We start from the raw sequence: 21,484 nt of genomic DNA, 5'->3' as shown, positions 1-21,484 counted from the left end.
TCTGCCCATCTGGGGCGTCACTCTGTTGCATCCAGAGCCATTCTAGCACCTGAGGCAGAGGCCACAGAGCCATCCTCAGCACCCGGGCCATCTTTGCTCCAATGGAGCCTCGGCTGCGGGAGGGGAAGAGAGAGACAGAGAGGAAGGAGAGGGGGAGGGGTGGAGAAGCAGATGGGCGCTTCTCCTGTGTGCCCTGGCCAGGAATCGAACCCGGTACTCCTGCACGTCAGGTCGACTCTCTACCACTGAGCCAACCAGCCAGGGCCTCTATTTTCTATTTTTTACACCAAACATCACACCAAACTAACTTGACTGATCTCTGTTTCTCAATAATTTCTTGTGCTTTTTTGCCTTTGTATCTACATTCATATTAATTTCTTCACCAAGAAGGTCAACTTGTCACATCTTGTTGATATCTTAACTATTCTAAAGACATAGCTGTCATGACCAGTCCACACAAAGCCTTCTTTGGTTACTCTAAAGAAGGGTGAGTTAGCACCCAGCCCTGATGGAGTATCTATGACACTTGGTTTGTCTCTGAGTATGTGGTTTAATCTAAATCTTCATAATAAAATATATAAAATTGCATTTTTCTTATACATTTTCTCATCCATCCTGTGGTTCTTAGCCTTGAAAGACTTGTTTGCGTAGAGACATAGCAACCTGAAGAAAGAAAGAAACATGACTTGGCAAAGAAAGACTGTTTTGAGGTTGTGAAGATAAATTGTGTCAGGTCTTGAATCTGAGGAAGAGATGAGCATGGCTGGAATGGGAGCTCTGGGTGGGACACCCAGAACATAAATTCTTTAGGACAGAGTGGTGTCAAGTGGTAAAGTGCTTTGGCTTGAAGATTTGTGTGTTATTTCTTATGTTTCTGTGTAAAATGTTTTAAGACTTGGGAAAGTTGGTATGCAAGTTAGAGGGAAAATATGCATTATCTCAAAATTCTCAATATATGCTAAATATGGTCAATAAACACCATACTGATGGTTAAAAATTTGTAGCCTGGCCAGGCAATAGCACAGTGGATAAAGCGTCAGACTGGGTAGCAGAGGACCCAGGTTCAAAACCCTGAGGTCAGTAGCTTGAGAGTGGTCTCATCTCACTTGAGAGCAGTCGATGGCTTGAGTGTGGGATCATAGACATGACCCCATGGTCGCTGGCTTGAGCCCAAGGTCGCAGGTTTGAGCAAGGGGTCACTCACTCTGCTGTAGTACCCTGGTCAAGGCACATATGAGAAAGCAATCAATGAACAACTAAGATGCAACGAAGAATTGATGCTTCTCATCTTTCTCCCTTCCTGCCTGTCTCTATGTGTCCCTCTCTCTGTCTCTGTCACAGAAAAAAAACCCATTAGTATCCTTCCAAGTTCACTCTCCACCAGCCACTTTTGCTAGAGAATGATCTTTCTAAACTGTAATATGTGTCATGTCACTGCCCGTTAAAATTATTTGAAGCCTTCCCATTGTTTGGAGGATGCACTCCTAACAAAAATAAAGAATTTGGTAATCTGGTCCAAGCCTACTTTTCTAGTCTCAACCATAGCCTTCCTCTTAGTATACTCCATATCCTATGACTTAGCATTCCCTAAAATTTTTTGAATTTTTGCCCCATTGTCTCTTATTCTTGCAGTGTCCTCCATCTCTTTTTCTTTTGGGGAAATGTAACTGCATTGAAATGTACCTAAAAAACCAACCACCTCTTCTCTGAAAGCTTCTTTACCACTCATCATACAGAAAGAAGTAACCACTCTCTTGTCTGTTGGCACAGACTTTGTGTATAAAGCTCTAGTATAACATTTTACCAACTTAACTTGCTCTATCTATCTATCATCTATCATCTATCTTGTATCTATCTATCTATCTATCATCTATCTATCATCATCATCATCATCATCATCATTATCTATCTATTTGTTTACCTCAATTTTCTTGGTTTATGAATTTTAATTTTCTTAGGAAGCCGACAGTGTCTGGCACATGGTAATCACTAAATAAACATAGTTGAATAAGCAGTTATGGTCCTTCCTCAGTGTTTCCCCAGAGTATTATTTTTATTGTATCTTACACTTATGCCATTACGCTTTGATATCAGTGAGTTGTTTATAAATTTGTCTTTTCCAACAGGTCATAATCTCTTTTTTTTCTTTTTCCCTCCCAGGTACATAGTATAATGTCATATACTAAATAGGCACTCAAAAGATAATATTCAATTTAATTGTTTTGGAAGAGAAACCTAAAAATTTGAAGTAGGTATTTTTCTTTTTTAATATCTTGAATAAATAACCAGTAAATACAGGTCTCAATTTCTTCTATTGCTAAGTTGGGAATACATCCCTATTCAATTAATACATATTGTACAGTAACAGATGCTAACTATTTGTATGTTACATTAAAATATTATTTTCCATTCTGTGATCTCCTAGAGTGTTACTAATTAATTTTGCAGTGTTTGAGAGAATTAAACCTTTTTTTTTCCAAAACATAATTTGTGATAGTCTAATTTTGTCTATTTATATTCCACAGTGCAGCTATTACCAAATCAAACAAGAAAGTAATTAGGATAGAATTTGCTTTAGAGTTTATATAAATCTGGTGAATTCACAATTCTTAATTTTTGTATACCAATTTAATTGACAAGGAAATCTTTTCTTTTATTTGTTAGAATTAGGGGCTGATCCAAGAAAAGCCATGTGGAACTCAACTAATATAAAGAAGATAATGAGGGCAAAAAGGTAGGTGTACTTAAACTTTGAAAGAGTTGAAGAGAGAGGACAGGGAGGGAGGAAGGAGTTTCTTGGAATCAGCTTCCATGGAAGAGGCAATGATGATTCCTGTTAGAACTCCAGAAGAAAATGAGCTCCTTGCCAACAATGATGGCTCCCTTCTCCCAATGTCTACCACCCGATCTTCTCCCTAGAAACCAAAGAAGATGGGGCAGAAGAATTCTCAAAAATTTCATTAGCACATTCTAACAATGAGAATGGATCAGATCTGATCACAGTATAGTGCACTGCATGATTTTGACCATTCCAATTTGTATTAGATATAAAACCTCAGCTTTCAATGTAGAAACTGACCAGAAAGGTGCCTTGCTCACATCCTGTTTCACGCAGTCATTCAGTTGAAATTTTTAGTGTCAAAGTGCTGAGATGGCTGCTGAAATGCACGTTTATATTTGAAGAAAAAGAGAGAGAAATAGTAGAAAGGGTAGAACAATTGGGCTCAGCATATGGATAAGAATGTAGCTAAAATAAACATTATCGAGTATGCAATACTCAAGTACAGGGCTCTGCACTTGGTAGCTCAACCAGGATGTAAAGGAGATGATGCTTTTTGAAATATATCTATGTGCTTTTTGCTTTTGTACTCTTCTGTGTGCGTCCTCCCTTTCTACCCCACCAGAGGCATTCATTAGAGATGATTAGGAATGATATAGCAAGAATGAAAAGAGAAAGAGAGAGAGAGTTAATAGTCATTCTTTGGTCTTCATAGTAAAAGGCTTTTTGTTTGGTTTGTTTCTTGGATTTTTGTGTGTGAGTTTGCAACAGAACAATAAATTTGAGAACTGGTCTTTGTGGAAAGATAAAAATACTACATTTTTTTCCTTAGATCTCATTAACCTTGAGAATTAGGCCTACGGATACAGCTTCTTAGTTTTTCCACACTGAGGTTTCCTTCTCCTGGGAAGAAGGATATGGCACAGGGTAAGGCCATCTACTCCTGACGCCCAAAAGAGAGTCCAAAGCGGAGCCCAATGGCAGATGAGCATGCTTTTGCTTCCCTGTTGCAGGCTGGCCCTTGTATTGTGTGCAGTAGAAACATGTGTGGAGCCTTTACACACTCACCCAGATACCTCCTTGGAGAGAAGCAGGGAGAGGGAAAGCGTTTATCCAAAAGAAGCAATTTAACTTGTTAAAGAGGAGACTGACTGCCACCTTATTAATTAGCAATAGAAAGTTTTATGTCCCTCATTTGGGTGGTCTCAAGAAGGATTTGATTAGCTGAAGAAAAGAAACAGGCTCTATTAAAAAATTATTTATTGATTTTAGCCAGAGATGAAGGGGGAGAGGGGGGGGGGAAGGAAGGAACATGGCTCTATTCCTGTATGTGCCCTGATCAGGGATCAAACCGGCAACCTCTGTGCTTCAGGCCCATGCTCTAACCAACTGAGCTATTGCTCTAACCAGCAGGACAAGAAACAGGCTACGTTTTATTGCACATTTGAATGTGTAAATTTGTGGTCTGCTACAAATATTTTCAACAATGACTGCTTCCTTTTCATTTTCTGTATGAGTTGTTGATTACACTTTTTACACTTGATTCAGTTTCTTAGTGACCTCACCTCACTTCCTCCCCCTTGCTGATCTATGCTTGACTCCCACCCTGTCCCTTTCTTTTCTCTTTCTCAATCACTTTCTTTAGCACATCTTATTTAATTTTTTGAATGAATTTTCATCACAGACCTTCTGAACAAATATGTCTTTGGGTTTAAGTCTATAGATTTATGTGAGCTATTCGGGTGCCATCCAAAAAGAGATGAAGAAGGTAGCAAAAAGGAGACTCTTGGGCTCTGGTTTTAATTCCCGTGGTTGGGGAAAACCTGAGGACTCAATGGGGCAGGTTGTAACTATTACATTACATAGGAAGTTATTTAATTTTCCTTTTCAATACCTTGATTAAAGTTTACATTCATTCCCATTCTATCTCTCACCTGGATTTTATTTTACAATTTTCTGGCTTTTCACCTTTAAATTTCTATGGCCAAGTACAAGCAACTGCTACTCAGTCTCTCTTGAAATTTGTCTTTTACACTCTTGGGATTTTTCTGCCTTATGCTTGGTCTCTTGGACTCACTTTTAAGGTAATATACAGCTGGACCGTGCTTTCTTCATCACCGATGCCTTCTAATTGCACACAAGGCTAATTTTTAAGGTTCATGGTGTTCCTAAGGATAAAGACCATGGCCTTCAGGCTCTTCTTTAGAACCCGAAGCTTGGTGTGAGACAGCTGGTGAAGTAACAAAATACTCAGAACAGGGCTTGATTTCTAGACTACAAAATAACATGTCACATTTCTCATGCAAGAAGTAGTCTGAAGGAAAGATATCTGATAATTTTTTAATTTGAGGAAATTTAAGACAAGTGTAAAGGTGTAAAACTAATCTGCTAAGGTGATCGCTAACATTTCAGAAATTGAAATCAATTTAAAAGAGAAATTATGGAAAGAGAGTTAAAAAAAAGAAAAGAAAAAAAAAAGGTCTAAAATGTATGTTATCTAGGCTTAGGCACTGTTTGTTTTGTTTGTTTGTTTGTTTTTGTATTTTTCTGAAGCTGGAAACGGGGAGAGACAGTCAGACAGACTCTCGCATGCGCCCGACCGGGATCCACCTGGCACGCCCACCAGGGGGCGAGGCTCTGTCCACCAGGGGGCGAGGCTCTGCCGCAACCAGAGCCACTCTAGCGCCTGGGGCAGAGGCCAAGGAGCCATCCCCAGCGCCCGGGCCATCTTTGCTCCAATGGAGCCTCCGCTGTGGGAGGGGAAGAGAGAGACAGAGAGGAAGGAGAGGGGGAGGGGTGGAGAAGCAAATGGGCGCTTTTCCTATGTGCCCTGGCTGGGAATTGAACCCGTGTCCCCCGCATGCCAGGCCGACGCTCTACTGCTGAGCCAACCGGCCAGGGCCTTGGGCACTGTTTTAAATCACAAGTACTGTTTCTTATTTGCTTACTATTTTGAAAGAGTGAACATATCCAATATGTACTATGTAGTATATTGATAATTAAAGAGTGAAAATAATCAGATAATAGAAAAGAGCACACACTTTCAGTTACTTCTATGAATTAAAAAATAACTTGGAGTTTTTGGTCTTTTTACAATAAAGCTCCTAATGTTTTCCCTTTAGAAATTAATCAGATGCAAAAGTCAGTGCTTTGCTGTTCAGTTAAACAAGTCTTGCTTAAAAATAAAAGAAAGAAAAGAAAGACACTGTTTCCAGGCAAAGAGCAAACAAAGGACCTGGGAACAACATCCATTCAGCTCCATCCCCTCCAAAGCTCATTTATGGCACAGGGTAAACACACACCTTCCACATTCTGTTTTTGAAATCACGTTGAGAAATATACACACTGTTTTCTGTAAAAGAAGTGACTTTTGAAACTTCAGTTGATGTAAAATGTCTCAAGATACATGAACAGAGCAATTATTTTATAAGTATATAAAGTAGGCATAATTTCTATGCAATTTGCTTGAAAATTTTATAACTATCAGCATTGTAACTTACCTATATAGAGAACTGTCTCTTATTAGTTTTGCACATATTTTAGATATTTTTCACAGTTCTAAACTTCACTCATGTGGATTTTTTTTCTTTTATTTGAATAGCTATAATGACTAATCCTGATCTTTTGGCAGAATATAAGTTTAAAAATGATTCCATTAAAAGGAACAACTAGGATTCATATTTCTTGAGTAACCTGTGCCTAGAAAAACATGTTCATTCATGCATTTCATGGTAACTTGCAAGCTATTTTATTCTTTTTTGAATAATTCTTTTTTCTTATCAAAGTGTATTGAGCAGCTGACATGTGAAAGAGTCTAGAGAGAACACAAAGAGAATAGAATGTTCTCCCGATTTTCAAAAAGCTGAAAATCTAGGAGGGGAGAAAGAAAATGTACATGAATTATACTAACAAAGCAACTGACCAGTGAAATAAATACAAGGACAGTTCTGTGAGCCCTCAGAAGAGCAAGTGTGCCTTAAGGAATAATAGAAGTTGGGGACATAGAGGAAAGTCCATTTAAGCATCAAGAATGATGAGCAGACAGCAATAGGAAGCTGTGGGATGTTCACCCTGTCTGGGTGGGCTGTAAATGCTTAGAGAGCAACAATGACAGATAAGATGGAAAAAGTAAGCTTGTTTCATACGAAGAGTGGAGAATTTTGAATGCAAGATAAAAGAATTTAGATTTTTCTCTGCAGACAATAAAGAACATGGAAGGATTCTGAAGAAGGGCGAGATGCATTCTGATTTTTCTTTTGATGTTATTGATCTGAATCACAGAGTAGAAAAAAAGGGGCTGAGAGAGTACTATAGTTGGAGGCTATCACAAGATTACAGAAAAACAACATGAAGTTTGAACAAGGGCTGTATAACTGAATAGAAGGAAGGCACTAAGTGTGAAATAGGCTGTTGAAAAAACAGCACCAGTGTCAATAATTATGCCAGTGAACATTGCCCGAGAATGTAGTAGGACTGAGGCTCTTTTCTAGGCACTCATTTCTTGTATTATCTCACTTAAACCTTACTGTTTATGAAAGGGCTATTGTTTATTTCCTTTTTACACAAGAGGAAACTGAGGCAGAAAGAGATGAAGTAATTTGCTCAGGTTCACACAGGTCAGTAATGGAGAGGGAGGATTTATTTTATTTATTTATTTATTTATTTTTTAAAATAAATTTTTATTAATGGTAATGGGATGACATTAATAAATCAGGGTACATATATTCAAAGAAAACATGTCTAGGTTATTTTGTCATCAAATTATTTTGCAAACCCCTCGCCCAAAGTCAGATTGTCCTCCGTCACCCTCTATCTAGTTCTCTGTGCCCCTCCCCCTCCCCCTAACTCTCTCCCTCCCTCCCTCCCATGTCCTCCCTCCCCCCCCCCACCCTTGGTAACCACCACACTCTTGTCCATGTCTCTTAGTGAGAGGGAGGATTTAAATCTAAACACTGCAACAACACTTGGATATTCTCAATCGGTCTTAGAACCAATTGGAATTGGAGAGCTAGAGAAAGCAACTGTGAACTGGGGTTTCTGCAGGGGTGATGTCACTTATGGACACAAAGAAGTCAGGTGAAGGGACAGTTTTGTTTTAAGGTGAGATGATGTGTTATGGTTTTGACTCAATTTTGCCCTCGCATTTTAAGGACAGATTAAATAGTCACCTATTATTATCCAGTTTAGCTACAGACGGAATGCAAGCTAACATGTATAAGAAGTAGTTTTAGAACAATTTTATGAATTAATGTCAAATTATTTACTGGTAAGACTAATTGATTCTTTTTTGTTTGTTTATTCATTTTTTTTTTTTGTATTTTTCTGAAGCTGGAAACGGGGAGAGACAGTCAGACAGACTCCCACATGCGCCCGACCGGGATCCACCTGGCACGCCCACCCGGGGGCGATGCTCTGCCCCTCCGGCCGTCGCTCTGTCGCGACCAGAGCCACTCTAGTGCCTGGGGCAGAGGCCAAGGAGCCATCTCCAGCGCCCGGGCCATCTTTGCTCCAATGGAGCCTTGGCTGTGGGAGGGGAAGAGAGAGACAGAGAGGAAGGAGAGGGGGAGGGGTGGAGAAGCAGATGGGCGCTTCTCCTGTGTGCCCTGGCAGGAATCAAACCCGGGTCTTCTGCACGCCAGGCTGACGCTCTACCACTGAGCCAACCGGCCAGGGTCTGTTTATTCATTTTTTTATTAAATTTATTGGGGTGACACTGGTTAACAAAATTAATTCTTTGATCATAGCAATTTGTTCTGCTTTGAACAAAATCATTAATATTGATGAATATTTGAAAGTGCATTTGAATTTTTACAAGTGTTTTTGTATTTCACCATACTTCCAGCTGACATAGAGGTTTAAACTAACAAGCACTTGTTTTCATGCTGAAGTTGTAGACAGAATTCTGACTCATAAATTTATAATTGTTTCTCTTCCTTAAGCCTTTAATTCATCTCTGAATTGCTGGTATACACTAAGCATCCAATAAGTGCTCCTTGAATTATAATGATCAAAGCGTTCAGTCTTCAACATATTTAATTTACATCCTACATGATACTTGAGATATTTTAACACAGCACTTATTTTCAATGTTGATTTGAATTGTAGCTGAAATCAAAGACTTCTTTTGGAGATTTTCTCATCTGAAGTTGTTTGATTTTTAAGGACTGAGTATAAAGCAAAGTTCTGATATTTGTATTCTCCTTGAAAGGTAGGACAAGTACAATGGCTATGGGGAATATAAATTTATTTTTTGAAAGAGTTGTGTGTTTTTATATTTTTCTGAAATCAAAGGCTATTGAAATGGGAACAAGCTTATAAATAAGTAAAATATAATGCAAAATTTAAACCAGGGACACCAAAGTAAAAGATCAGTTCCACAGCTGCCGAGTTTGCAGTTATTTGGTTAAATTCCAAAAATAAAATTATTTATTCAACTAAGAACAAGACATGCTAAGGGATGTCTAGTCTTACACAGATTGCTGACTAGAATCACAATTAGAATAATATTTGCACTCACAGAATATGAGAAAACACATATTTATTTACCAACCTCTTTCCCTCTCCCCACTCCCCAACTTCTGGGCACAAGCTCTCACCACCGGGCTCTGAAGCAAACTTTCTATTGCTAATAATAAATGGGATCTTTCTCTGAAGCTTGGATCTATAACCACAGCCCACAAAATAAGGAAGAAAATGTAAGGGCGGTATATCTTTTGCATGGTAATTCTATTTGTCTGGTTTGGCCAATATATGAGTTTCCATGTTTGCCCATCTATATATAATCAATAAAGCCATATCTTGGTTTAAATTTAAACTACCCACAGTGTGCCCTTATCATGTAGGTTTTGTGAACTGGATATGGGCAATTGAGATCTGAGTCTGGCTCTGGCACCATGTTGATGTGTGACCCTGGACAATTTGCTCCATCACCCTAAACTTTTTGCTTCATCTAGTATTAACTAGATAATTAGATGATCCTTCATTGTCTTCATAAAGGAAAAATGAAGTGACATGAACAGAATTAAAGTAATTGGGTACAATTCAATGAACTGGCTCAATGCTCCAATTTTGGGCATGCTGGTTGACAACCTCCAGAGTCTCTCTCTGGGGAGAACGGTGCCCCAGCTAAAGCCCACCTCTGGGGGCATGCCCAGATGCACACACCCTGGCTCCTAAAGATGACAGGCCTCTCTTCCTCCTGTCACTCCCATTTCCTCCTTCTGCCTTTTGCTTTGAAGAGTCACCCACAGTCCCCAGTGAATGCCCATCTGAAGATGGTAGGACTGTTTCCCTGTGCCAGCTGCTCTCGAGCACTTTCTCGTTCTCCTCAGGGCACACTGTTCCCTTCTGCCTTCCATCACTCACAATTCAGTGTATTTCGTCTTAAAAACCTCTCACGAATACATATTTATGCATCTCCTTCCCTTCAAATCCTCTTGCTCTCCCCTTTATTACCTAAGCAAAATCTCAGAATACTCTTCTATCTCCCTCATGAAAAACAATGTTGCAGGCGTCTTTAGGCAGTATAAGCATCCATAACCATGCCCTTCATGAAGGAAAAGGAAAGCTGAAAAAAAATGAAGGTTAAATCTAACTTATTATGAAAGAGTGACACCTGTCTCTCAAATCCTTTAGACTGTGAGTCTATTCAGAATTTCTGCAGTATTGTGGTTTTTAAAAATGCAAACTTATTTATCCAGCAGTCCAACATGTACATAGAATGTCACAGGATTTAATTTTCCTGTGTTTGGTTACTAACATGGCAAAAAATATTGTGTGCTACAATGTAATATGTAATGTTCCCACAGATAAAGATGGCAGAGGAGGGAATAAACGACTGCAGGGAAGGCGAGGGCGAGAGTGGAGATCAGGAAAGTCACCACCAAGAGAAGGACGCTTGAACTGGACTTTGTAGTTTGAACAGAACATTCTCATCTGGCTAAGTCAAAGAAAGACACCCCGAGTACAAGGCAAGGCTCACAGGCAGGGCACGGCTTGGTGCGTTTGGGGAAGAGCAAGTCGGTTAATATTGTTGAAGAAGAAATTGTTTGAGAGTTCAGAGGCAAGGGTCAGATATGAGAGAGAGAGAGAGAGAGAGAGAGAGAGAGAAAGAGAGATATTACCATCTGGTTTGGTGTTTTGTTGAGGTGCTTCCTACCATAAACCCCCGTGCAAGAACAAAAAAACGGCTTAAACCATCACTTTCTAAAAATGGAAAAAGACCAAATTTTTGGAACTATTTTACAAGTGTTCCCATGTTCCTCACTGGCTGGCTGTTCTGTTGAAAATGGCTCAGTTGCAGAGCATCTGATGGGAGGACAAAACGCAGCCTCAGGAGCAAGATGAAAGAGGACAGAGGAGCCAATCTGGAAAGCGAAGCAGCTCGTCTTCTGCAGCTGCACCCAGGGCCCCATGCTGCTAGTACCAGCGCGGTGGCTCTATGCTCCTGACAGAAGGTCTGAGCCTCGAGATGGGCGGGAGGAAGAGGAGGAGGCCAGCACGCATCCTTTGGGGAGGTGTTGAAATGCAGCTTGTCTGGAAACCAAAGTGACCTCTGAGACCAGTTAAAGTGAGGCAGTGGTCCAGGTATATTAAAACGCAACTCGCTCAATTTCATAACATCCAGAAAAAAATGTACCTTTTAAGTGATAAAAAGTTACAAGAGGTCTGTTTTCCCTCTGTAGTATTGCTTTTGCAGAAATTAGACACCCACTGACATATAACATAAATAATACTATGCACCCATCTTCACAGACATATTAATATCGGCTGCATTAGGTAGTTTTATCTAAGGTGTAATTTGAAATATGCATCTTTATCATTTAATATACTAAAACAAACCAAAAGTGGTAATAGTTGAAGTGTCATAGTTAACTTTTCTGCCCAGGTGGGTTTTTCCATTTTTCTTGTACTGTTCACATGAAATTTGAGATTCCTTTAGCATGACCTCATTTCTTCTGACCAAAACCCATTTCTCTGGGCTCCCATCTCCTAATTGCCCCATAAACCTCAGTCAGATTGGTTTCCTTCTCTTTCTTAAGCACTCATTGTTCACTAAAGACAAACACCGTTGTCTTCCTTTGAAATCTTTTCATTTCTCCAGAGCATTATATTTTTAGTAATATTCTTTTTAGATGATTAGGCAACTTACAAAAATTTCTGCGTAAATGATTAAAAAACAAAATTAGTTGAGTTTTCATTTCCTCGTCTCTTTCCACAAGACAGAGAGGTAATTTTTGGTATCTCTTTTCCATCTAGTCCCCCATCCCTTGCCCCCCAATGGTATGTCATGGCTACCCAGGGCTTCAAACGCATAAACACATGCTTGAACTCGTTCTTCCAAAGTCAACCACCACTTTCCAGATATCCACCAACACATTCACTAAGGAAGACAGCACCCCGCGCACATTCTCAGCTTCTGGCATTGTCAGAGCCCCTCGAGGTCCTTCACAGGGTCCCTCTGGGGATGCGGTGCTCACTGTTAGAAACATAGCAACGTTCTCACGACTGTCCCAAACACAGCACATTCTCATAACATGACAAATACCCAATGAATCATTTCCACATTTGTGAGTGAGTTCATTTTTCCTGACACCAATAAGGAACTTTGTATTACTGCCATTTGTCAAAAGGGGGAAACTGAGGCAAAGAAGTTTACCAACTTTCCCATCACATGAAAAGCTTTCGGGCCCACCTCAGTCCTGGGATCATGCATACATGTTGCAGTTTCATAGTTAAATAGTGGGAAAAAAAATGTTTTACTTTATGTAAAGCATTGTGAAAAGCAAGCCAAGAAGAAAAGTCTCTTGGGAGATAACTCTGACTTGTCAACAAGATTGCAGAGGCAGCAATGGACATCAGAGAGCACCCAACCCTACCCCCTCCTTTTGGGGACTGAAACTCAGGAAATTTCCCTTGTTTAAGCCACGGGGCAAGCACGTGCAAGTGGCGAGCTGAGCCCAGGACCCAGGTTTCTTGATTTTCAGGCTGTTAATGCTCCTCTTGCCACATCACTATTAATTTTAAGATGCATTTCTATAATAGAGCAAATACTCATTAGTTACAGCCCTCAGACCCTCTGTTGCACAGTCTGTCTTCCTACCTTTTCCCATTTTTATGACTTGGGCTCTCCAAGGGAGGGACTGGAAGTCATCAGATTACCCTTTCACACCTCACAGTCAGTTTACCTGGAAAGCTGTGGAGAGCATCTTCATTCTCCAGAATGCCCCTCTGTTTGGTCGCCTGCAGCTCACTTTTGGATTTCCAAACCAGCTTGACCATCTTGATCATCTCTGGCAAGTCCCAGGGCAGCGGCCCCTGCTGGCACCCGGGTCGGCTGCCCAGGGCGGAGGGCAGCACACCTTCTGGGGCTCTCCACCTTCTGCCTAGCTCTGCCGAGTGGAAATAGCGCTCTAGCACAGGCATTCTGCCCTGTTCCCCAGAAGAGGAGGTAGGGCTGTTGCCGCGGCGGCGGCTGCTACCAGAGGGGAAACTCTCCCCAGGCACGGGAAGGAGAAGCCCCGTGAAATCCTCTCCAGCTTTGGAAAGGCAAGCCTCCTCCAGCCTGGCACAGCCTCCCTGTCCCTCCAGTCCCTCCACAAACACTGACGACGGCAGCGATTCACTTCCCAAGCTCTCTTACTGGTGAGAACTGCCCCTGGACTCCTTCCTTAGAGAGAGAAAGCATTTCTTTCCTTCTCTCCCAGGCACTGACTTCACAGCACTTAATTAATCCCAGGCTACAGTTGGAACGACAGCAGGGGAAAAAGCCATCGAGGTTTTCGCATTTGCTTTTCCTCTTCTCCTGATGTATTTCTTCCCAATTCTCCTTTGGTGCTTGTCAAAGTGTGTTGAGTGGCTTGTTTAGCCATTAAGGACTTCAGGCAAAGAAGTGGGTTAGCCTTTGCCAGCTTCTCAGGGGGTCCCCCAGAGGCCAGTTTGGTGGAGGTGTCAGGTAAGGAGTCACCCCTGCAGTGCAGGAAGCATCAAAGCGTCCCTGGCTGCAGCCCCGCCAGCTTCAAGGAGCTCTGGGAAGACAGGGCAAGCGGAGCGCCCGCAGAGCCAATTTGCAGCTGCTTCCCCCTGGCAGGTCCGGCCAGCGGCCCCCTGGCCTGTCCACCGCCGTCTGCCCTGGGACGGGATTTTACAGAAGGCTCTTGGATTGATCCTCAGCACCACGGTTCACACATCCTCCCCCTCCGCCTCTCCCCTCCCCCTTTGCTGTCATTTGGTTCTCAGCAAACCTAACTGGGTTTTGGCCTATTAGACAAAATCCGTTTGTAACCTCAGCTGCCCTCAGTCGGAAGGGAAATAACATTGAAGCACATTCCAAAGCTAACTCCAAAAGAAGTGAGTTAGGGAAGCTTCGAGATCCTCACGCAAACGTGCAGTGGGGTTGCACAGTCGGGACGCATAGTCTGGGATTGTTAAAAACCCATTCCATAGGAAAGTGCTAATCATCTGAAAGGAGGTTTGTAGAGGGCATACAAGGCAGTGAAAAGGAGGGAAAGAAGGAAGGAAAAGTGTCGAAGATTCACTTTCCAGGGACAGAGCGCGGTGGACTTAATATTTGGGCCACTCACTGCTGTGCCCCCACTGAGAGTGGTTCAGTTGAGGACAATCACTGGGTCACGTGTCCTGGGTCCCACCACTCAGAGACGGAGGCTCTAACCTCGGAATCCGAATCCATACAACAAACGGGACGCCCCCTGGAGCTCCCGTGAAAAGCCCTGGACATGAACGAAAGCGGGGTGGTATTGTGTTTGGCACTTGTGCAGCAAATTGGGTTTGTGGGAACAATTTGAAATTGAACATTCACGTAGATAGCTCCTGTTTTCTTGGAGGCCATTGCAACAATCCTGTCTTTCTCTGCATCACAAAGTGCTTTATTTTGCTTGGCATTTCATTTTGCTGATGTCCAATCTGTCGTTCCTGCTCTATATTTCTGTCGGGCTGGTTTATCACAGAATCATTTCATGTTTCTTGAGTGGGGGAAGACCACTGTAGGGTGTTTTTATTTTCATTGCCCTCATCTCATTTTTTAAAAGTTGAAACCAGCAAAGGCTACTGTAATCCTGTTGTTATTATTATTCCTCTAACTCCATGGTTAAAAAGTTTAGTTTTCCACACAGAATTAAGTGGCTTTCCTTTTCTTCTCTGAATGGAAAAGTACACCGGCAAATCTACTCTTTTTTTAACAGATGAAGGGTCAAGATCCTTTGGGGGTAAAAAAAAAAAACAATAATAAAGGACATTGATGACACTACTGCTTATGAATTTATTTATTAAAATATTAATCAGAAAACTCTTCCTATGACAACCAGATATTCATACTATGTAATTAGGAAATAATCAGTGATCCACTTTTGAGAAAGATTTGCCTTTTTAAATCTCCCTCTTTGTTAAGAGATGAAAGGATTTAAGCATCTGCTCAACACTTCTACCACTTTGACAACCCTTCCAGTTCTTATCTTACTTTTCCATCAGAGTGAAGACATTAAACCTCTCTAGAATCGAGACAATGTTAATAGGCACAAGTAGGCTGTTGTACTCTATTAGCATATTTCCTGAATAATGTATTAAACTTACTCCTTAGTCACAAACTTCCTTGACATAACAACTGAAGAGTGCCCTAAGTGTTTGACTATTTTTATTTTTACTCAGGTTTTTTTTTTTTTTTTTTTGCAATACTACTTAGCATCAGGATATCCTGACCCTCGGAACAAAGGGGGTTAAGAACAAAGAAAACAAATATATGATATAATATGTCATATACACTAACGTATTAAGTATACAGTTCTTCATTTATTAAAGAATGACATTAAGAAACAACGAAGAATATAAGTTTTCTTCGGATTCTTCGGATTCTTCGGATTCACTGGATTCTTTATATTGTTTTACGTATTTCCTCGTAAAAATATCTTAGAAAAGTTACAAAATGTTGGGATTATTGAACATGAGTACTTCCTAGTGGAGATTAGTTAGGGCCAAGCAAACACCATCTCAAATTTTCATTCCCAAAGAGGAAGTTACTTCATATGCAGGTTTGAAAATTAAAAATGTTGCCCAATTATAAAAGAATTTCTCCCCAATATGGGATTCTCTTCATCGCCGGTAGAAATGCAAAAATACAACAAGAAAGGTCATTCTCATGGTATTTTTGGCTCACATAGAAACAGGAAGTACAGGAAATCTTGCGAGAAAGCTTGGCTCAACTGCAGGCTCAGGAGACTGGGACAAACTGACAAGATGTTAGCATTTGTTGGACTAAAATCACTACACTGCACAAATTCTCTTAAAGGTGATCTTGTTATATTTCATAGCTAGTATCTCACAGGCTGTGACTTTCAGAGAGTTACTGCAGAAGATCATGTCTGTAAACCTATGATTTTTTTTTCTTTTTCTTTTCAAAGCTGGAAACGGGGAGAGACAGTCAGACAGATTCCCGCATGCGCCCGACCGGGATCCACCCGGCATGCCCACCAGGGGCGACGCTCTGCCCACCAGGGGGCGATGCTCTGCCCCTCCAGGGTGTCGCTCTGTTGCGACCAGAGCCACTCTAGCGCCTGGGGCAGAGGCCAAGGAGCCATCCCCAGCGCCCGGGCCATCCCCGCTCCAATGGAATCTCGGCTGCGGGAGGGGAAGAGAGAGACAGAGAGGAAGGAGAGGGGGAGGGGTGGAGAAGCAGATGGGCGCTTCTCCCGTGTGCCCTGGCCGGGAATCGAACCCGTGACTCCCGCACGCCAGGCCGACGCTCCACCACTGAGCCAACCGGCCAGGGCCTAAACCTATGATTTTTAACTTTACACTGAGTGCATCATTTACCTTGAGACAGTGTCTCTCTGTAGTCAGATGTCTGAATCATTGGGGATGGGAAAAAAAGGCTGGAGGGGTGGTTCTGTACACAGAGAGGTCCTGGAGCAAACAGGACACAGCCGTGTGGCATGTAAAAGTTCTTACATATCCACAAATCTTAATATCCACAATTAATGTGCTACAGATAAGAAATGTTAAGGTAGACTTTCAAAATAACCTCATTTTTCTTTGGGCATTGTGAGTCAATATAACATCTCATTAAGAGGAAATTCATTAGTTCTTGTGTAAAAGAAACGTAACGAGAACTAACAAAGTCAAAACAGCGTGTTCCAATGGACACCTAATTCTATCAAATACTTTGCTGTGTTTGCAGCTTTAAAGGAAAGAATTGATAAGCACAGTACTAAAGTATACAGCCAAGGAAAAAATAATCAAAGATATACAGAAGTTCCTTGAATGATGTCATTTAGTTCCTTGTAATATTGATGAGATTTTTTAAGAACCTAATTCACTCTTGTTTATACCAATTAGCCAATGTAAAATTGATTTTGTTATATGAGATTTTTTTTTGTTTTTTTTTTGTTATATGAGATTTTGCTTAAAGTTGCAGAATCTATTGACATTGCATGAGAATTTATTGTAATTGATTTTAACCTGGATTATTTTGAAGAATTTTTGTATTCTGGGGGCTATGTCTAAGTCATGCAGGCTTATTGGTGTTGTGGTCTCTAAGCAGATAAGCCTTTGTCATATATAATTAAAAAAAATATTTGCAATATTAAATGTTTTAATCATTCTAGAGAATGATTTAAAACTATAATCATTTAAAATTTAATCATTTAGGGCCCTGGCCGGTTAGCTCAGTGGCAGAGCATTGGCCTGGCGTGCAGAAGTCCCGGGTTCAATTCCCGGCCAGGGCACACAGGAGAAGCGCCCATCTGCTTCTCCACCCCTCCCCCTCTCTTTCCTCTCTGTCTCTCTCTTCCCCTCCTGCAGCCAAGGGTCCATTGGAGCAAAAGTTTGCCTGGGCGCTGAGGGTGGCTCTGTGGCCTCTGCTTCAGGCACTAGAATGGCTCTGATTGTGGCAGAGTGACGCCCCGGAGGGGCAGAGCATAGCCCCCTGGTGGGCGTGCCGGGTGGATCCCGGCCGGGCGCATGCGGGAGTCTGTTTGACTGCCTCCCCATTTCCAACTTCAAAAAAAATGCAAAAAAAAAAAAAAAATTTTTTTAATCATTAAAAAATAGAAACATATGCTCATTTCAATTTCATATTATTTTAAGTCTATCAGTAGATTCTCACAAAACTTCATTTTAATGAAAGTCTTATCACAAACATTTATAAGGATTTTTAACTTCTACCCCTTATTTATCTTTAAATTTTTTTATTTATTGATTTTAGAAAGAGAGAGCAAGGGAGAAAGAGAAAGAGAGAAAGAAATATCTATTTGTTGTTCTATTTATCCATGCATTTATTGATTGTTAATTTTTTATATGTGCATTGTTCAGGAATCAAACATGCAGTCTTGGCATATCAAGACGACAGAATAACCAACTCAGCTGCCCAGCTAGAGCCCCTCTCTATCTTTAAAGAAAAATTTCAAACTATTGAAAGAGTTAGTTCATTTTGTCCTGACCTTTCCTGTCCATCACTTCAAATATGGATATGTAAATACACACACACACACACACACACACACACACACACACAAACTTAGGACCACTCAGGTTTCACAAATGCAACACAAATAAAATTCAAAATGAGCAAGAAAGGAAAAACAGGTCTTTCAACATTGTTTGATGTAGTCTGTGTAGAAAAAGCTCAGTTTACAGTGTCCTTCAGGAGAAATAGAATGTAATAACTTCGGCCTTAACTCATCTCAAGGAAGCACGCCAGCCAGTAGGGAAAAGGCCTCGGTCCTCAGACCGACCGTACAAGGCAGTGCGTACTTCCACCGTCATGTGGAAAGGGAGGAGCGTGGCTGGCCATGATGGGGGAAGATGAGGTGGGGGAAGTAGAAGGGGTTGAGCTGTCAGATTCATAGTTTGATTTTACAACAGGTGTCTAAACTATAACCAATCATTCTCATAGTCACTCTGCAAACATATATTAACAGCGAGAGCAGCAGGAGAAGGGAGAAGCCCTTGTGCCAGCCCTTGGGTGCTTCTTCAGGCACTGGACCTGTCTGGCCTCTCCCACCTAGATTCTGGTTTTCATTGTGAGTCACCACCTCTTGTTTTACATTTTTTTTTTTTGTACATCTGAAGAGCAGGGTTTTAGTTGACATGAGACCTCTATCCTGGCTCTCACATATCTTTTTTTTTTTAATTTTTTTATAAAGATTTTATTTATTCATTATAGAGAGGGGAGAGAGAGAGAGAGAAGGGGGGAGGAGCAGAAAGCATCAACTCCCATATGTGCCTTGACCAGGCAAGCCCAGGGTTTTGAACTGGCAACCTCAGCATTTCCAGGTTGACACTTTATCCACTGTGCCACCACAGGTCAGGCATTCTCTCACATATCTTAACTATGGTAATGCTACGTTCATTGTCTCTCTGACAGTTAACCCACAGCAAACAAGTCCAATAATACAGGAGTTGAGAACAAAATGGCTGGAAGACTGGATTTTCCCCCTTTGTTCCTTCTCCCTGATGATGAAAACCCATACATAAAAAAGACATTGTTGCATGGTAAAACAAAACAAAACAGAAAAAAAAACAAAATTAACCAACCAAACAACCTGCCCCTCCCCCAACCCTTGCTCGTGCCCTCCCTTACTGAAATCCTGATGCGTTTCTGTGTGATGATGGCATTCTCTGGCTAAAGCTTTTCTAAGATTTCAGAACTTATTTCTGATTGTGAAAGATTGTAAATGGTGGCAGAGTACACTTTTCATAACTTCATATTTGGCTGTGTCAACCTCTGGAAAAAATAGATGCAACAATAAAAACTCTGAAGTAGCCCTCTAAAACGACCTATCTTAAGGTTATGAAAACTATAAATTCAACATTGAGCTTCGCCTCAAACTAAGTGACATATCTATAAGTGGCTATGATGACAATAACCATCCTATCCATCACCCTGGGATTTAGTAAGAATAAAATAAATTAAAATGTGAGTTATTTATAAAATGGTAATGTGCTTAAAAATTTTTTTAAGTGATTATTTATTAAGCTATAAAAAATCATAATTGGCCCTGCGTGGTGTCTCAGTGGATAGAGTGTGGGCCTGGCATATGGGCATCCCAGGTATGATTCCTGGTCAGGGCACACAGGAGAAGAGACCATCTGCTTCTCCTCCACTCCCTCTCCCCCTTCTCTCCATCTTCCCATCCTGCAGCCAGTGGTTCAATTGGTCCAAGCATAGCTTCGGGTGCTGAAGATAGCTCCATTGGAGCATGACAGCCTCAGGTGCTTAAAATAGCTCGGTACTGGAGCATCAGCTCTAGATGGGATTGCCAGTGGATCCCAGTCAGGGCACATGAGGAAATCTGCCTCACTATCTCCCCTCCTCTCACCTAAAAATAAAATAAAATGGAAATCATAATTGACAACCTATCTAAACTCAAATTTTGGCAATACTTTCCTAGGACCCATTAGAAAACTGAAAAGTCAAACACTTCCACTCTTGAAATAGATCTCCACTTTGGAAATTTGTGGTCCCCAAGAGGATGCAGGAGTAGAAGGAATCATTAATGGGGTATTGAAGAGTGAGAGAGTATTGGAGAGTGGCCCAGTGGGAAAGACAGTGAGTGATTTGATGGTGCAAAAGTGGGGTATGTAAGGTAGAAAAGAATAATTGAAGTGGAAATGAACATAGATAAAGGACAAAGTATGTGATAAAGAAGGGGCTCAAGAGGATGAATATTTAGTGCCACTGTGTCTTCGAAGTGTGGAAGCAGCCCATGAGTTGTGTCTAGGCTATAAGGCTGCCTAATCTTTACCATGGAGGATTTAGTGCTTTGGTTAATACTGAATAGGTTCTCTTGATTGGGAATTTCAGCTTCAGTCCACAGTGACTAATGGGTTATGTTTGATGTTCATGAGCTGTACAGCTTTGTGTCAGATGCTGTGGTAGAGAACACGTGTCGGTCTTTAGGCTTCCCACTGGGCTCATTTCCCTAGACAAACTTGTGTCCTCAAATTTTTTGCTTGGAGGGGCATCTATAGTCCTCAGACAGTCTTATAATTTCAAGTGCTGCTAGGTGATTTCCATTTAACTGATGTGATTTTCAAAGAAGGGCAGTGTGTAAAACCAATTATAATGTTTACGAAGTGGCTTCAACCAGGTCTGAAATATGTTTCTCCTTCTCATTTTCGCAAGTGGCATGGATGAATTTTGGAAGCTTGCAAGAATTAGTCTGGCCCGAGAAATCCTCAAGGAGGCTGGAGAGATTATCCAGACATCTTCAAGAAGTGCTGGAAAATGTCTGAGTAAAGTTTTTTCCCCTCTTAATATAATCAAAATAAATTGGACAATTAATATGACATAGAAAGATTATCAATAGAAACAACATAAAAGAACAGTGAGAAGATGGTAAGGTATGCAACCTGCTAACAGGACCTACTTTTCCCCTGGACATTCACTCTGTTGATGTTTATGGAGTTCAAAGTCAATTTGGAAGAAGGAAATTTCAACTGCTACATGTGTAAGGACTATATCCTGCTGCCTCTTCAAAATATTTTTTATTTGCCCTTCTGTCTTTCACCTATTACCTCCTGATGATTAGAAGTCACACTGAAATATTTATGCCTGAAGGTGTCTTCTGGGTGCTATTCCAGAGCAATGTTTCTCAAATGTTAGTGTGAACATAAGTCACTTGCAGATTCTATTACAATGCAGAGTTGACTGGGCAGGTCTGGGTAGGGCCCTGAGACTCTGTATTTCTATCA

The 21,484-nt window shown here is 41.1% G+C and overlaps 1 protein-coding gene across 2 annotated transcripts in view; it reads right to left on the bottom strand.

Moving 5' to 3' along the window:
- Positions 1-21,484, bottom strand: part of PDE7B (phosphodiesterase 7B) — a 336,495-nt gene that overhangs the window by 129,490 nt on the left and 185,521 nt on the right. Inside the window, exon 1 of one of the 2 annotated variants that reach the window (XM_066248442.1) lies at positions 12,967-13,399. The exons of the other annotated variant lie outside the window; for it this stretch is intronic. Coding sequence (XP_066104539.1) covers positions 12,967-13,204 — 238 coding nt within the window. The 5' untranslated portion in view covers positions 13,205-13,399. Of the gene's footprint in view, positions 1-12,966; positions 13,400-21,484 lie in introns of those variants that run through there. 2 annotated transcript variants of the gene reach the window in all.

The sequence above is a fragment of the Saccopteryx bilineata genome, chromosome 12, assembly GCF_036850765.1.
Source record: "Saccopteryx bilineata isolate mSacBil1 chromosome 12, mSacBil1_pri_phased_curated, whole genome shotgun sequence".
Classification (NCBI taxonomy): Eukaryota; Metazoa; Chordata; class Mammalia; order Chiroptera; family Emballonuridae; genus Saccopteryx; species Saccopteryx bilineata.
This window is presented reverse-complemented; position numbering and strand designations above follow the sequence as displayed.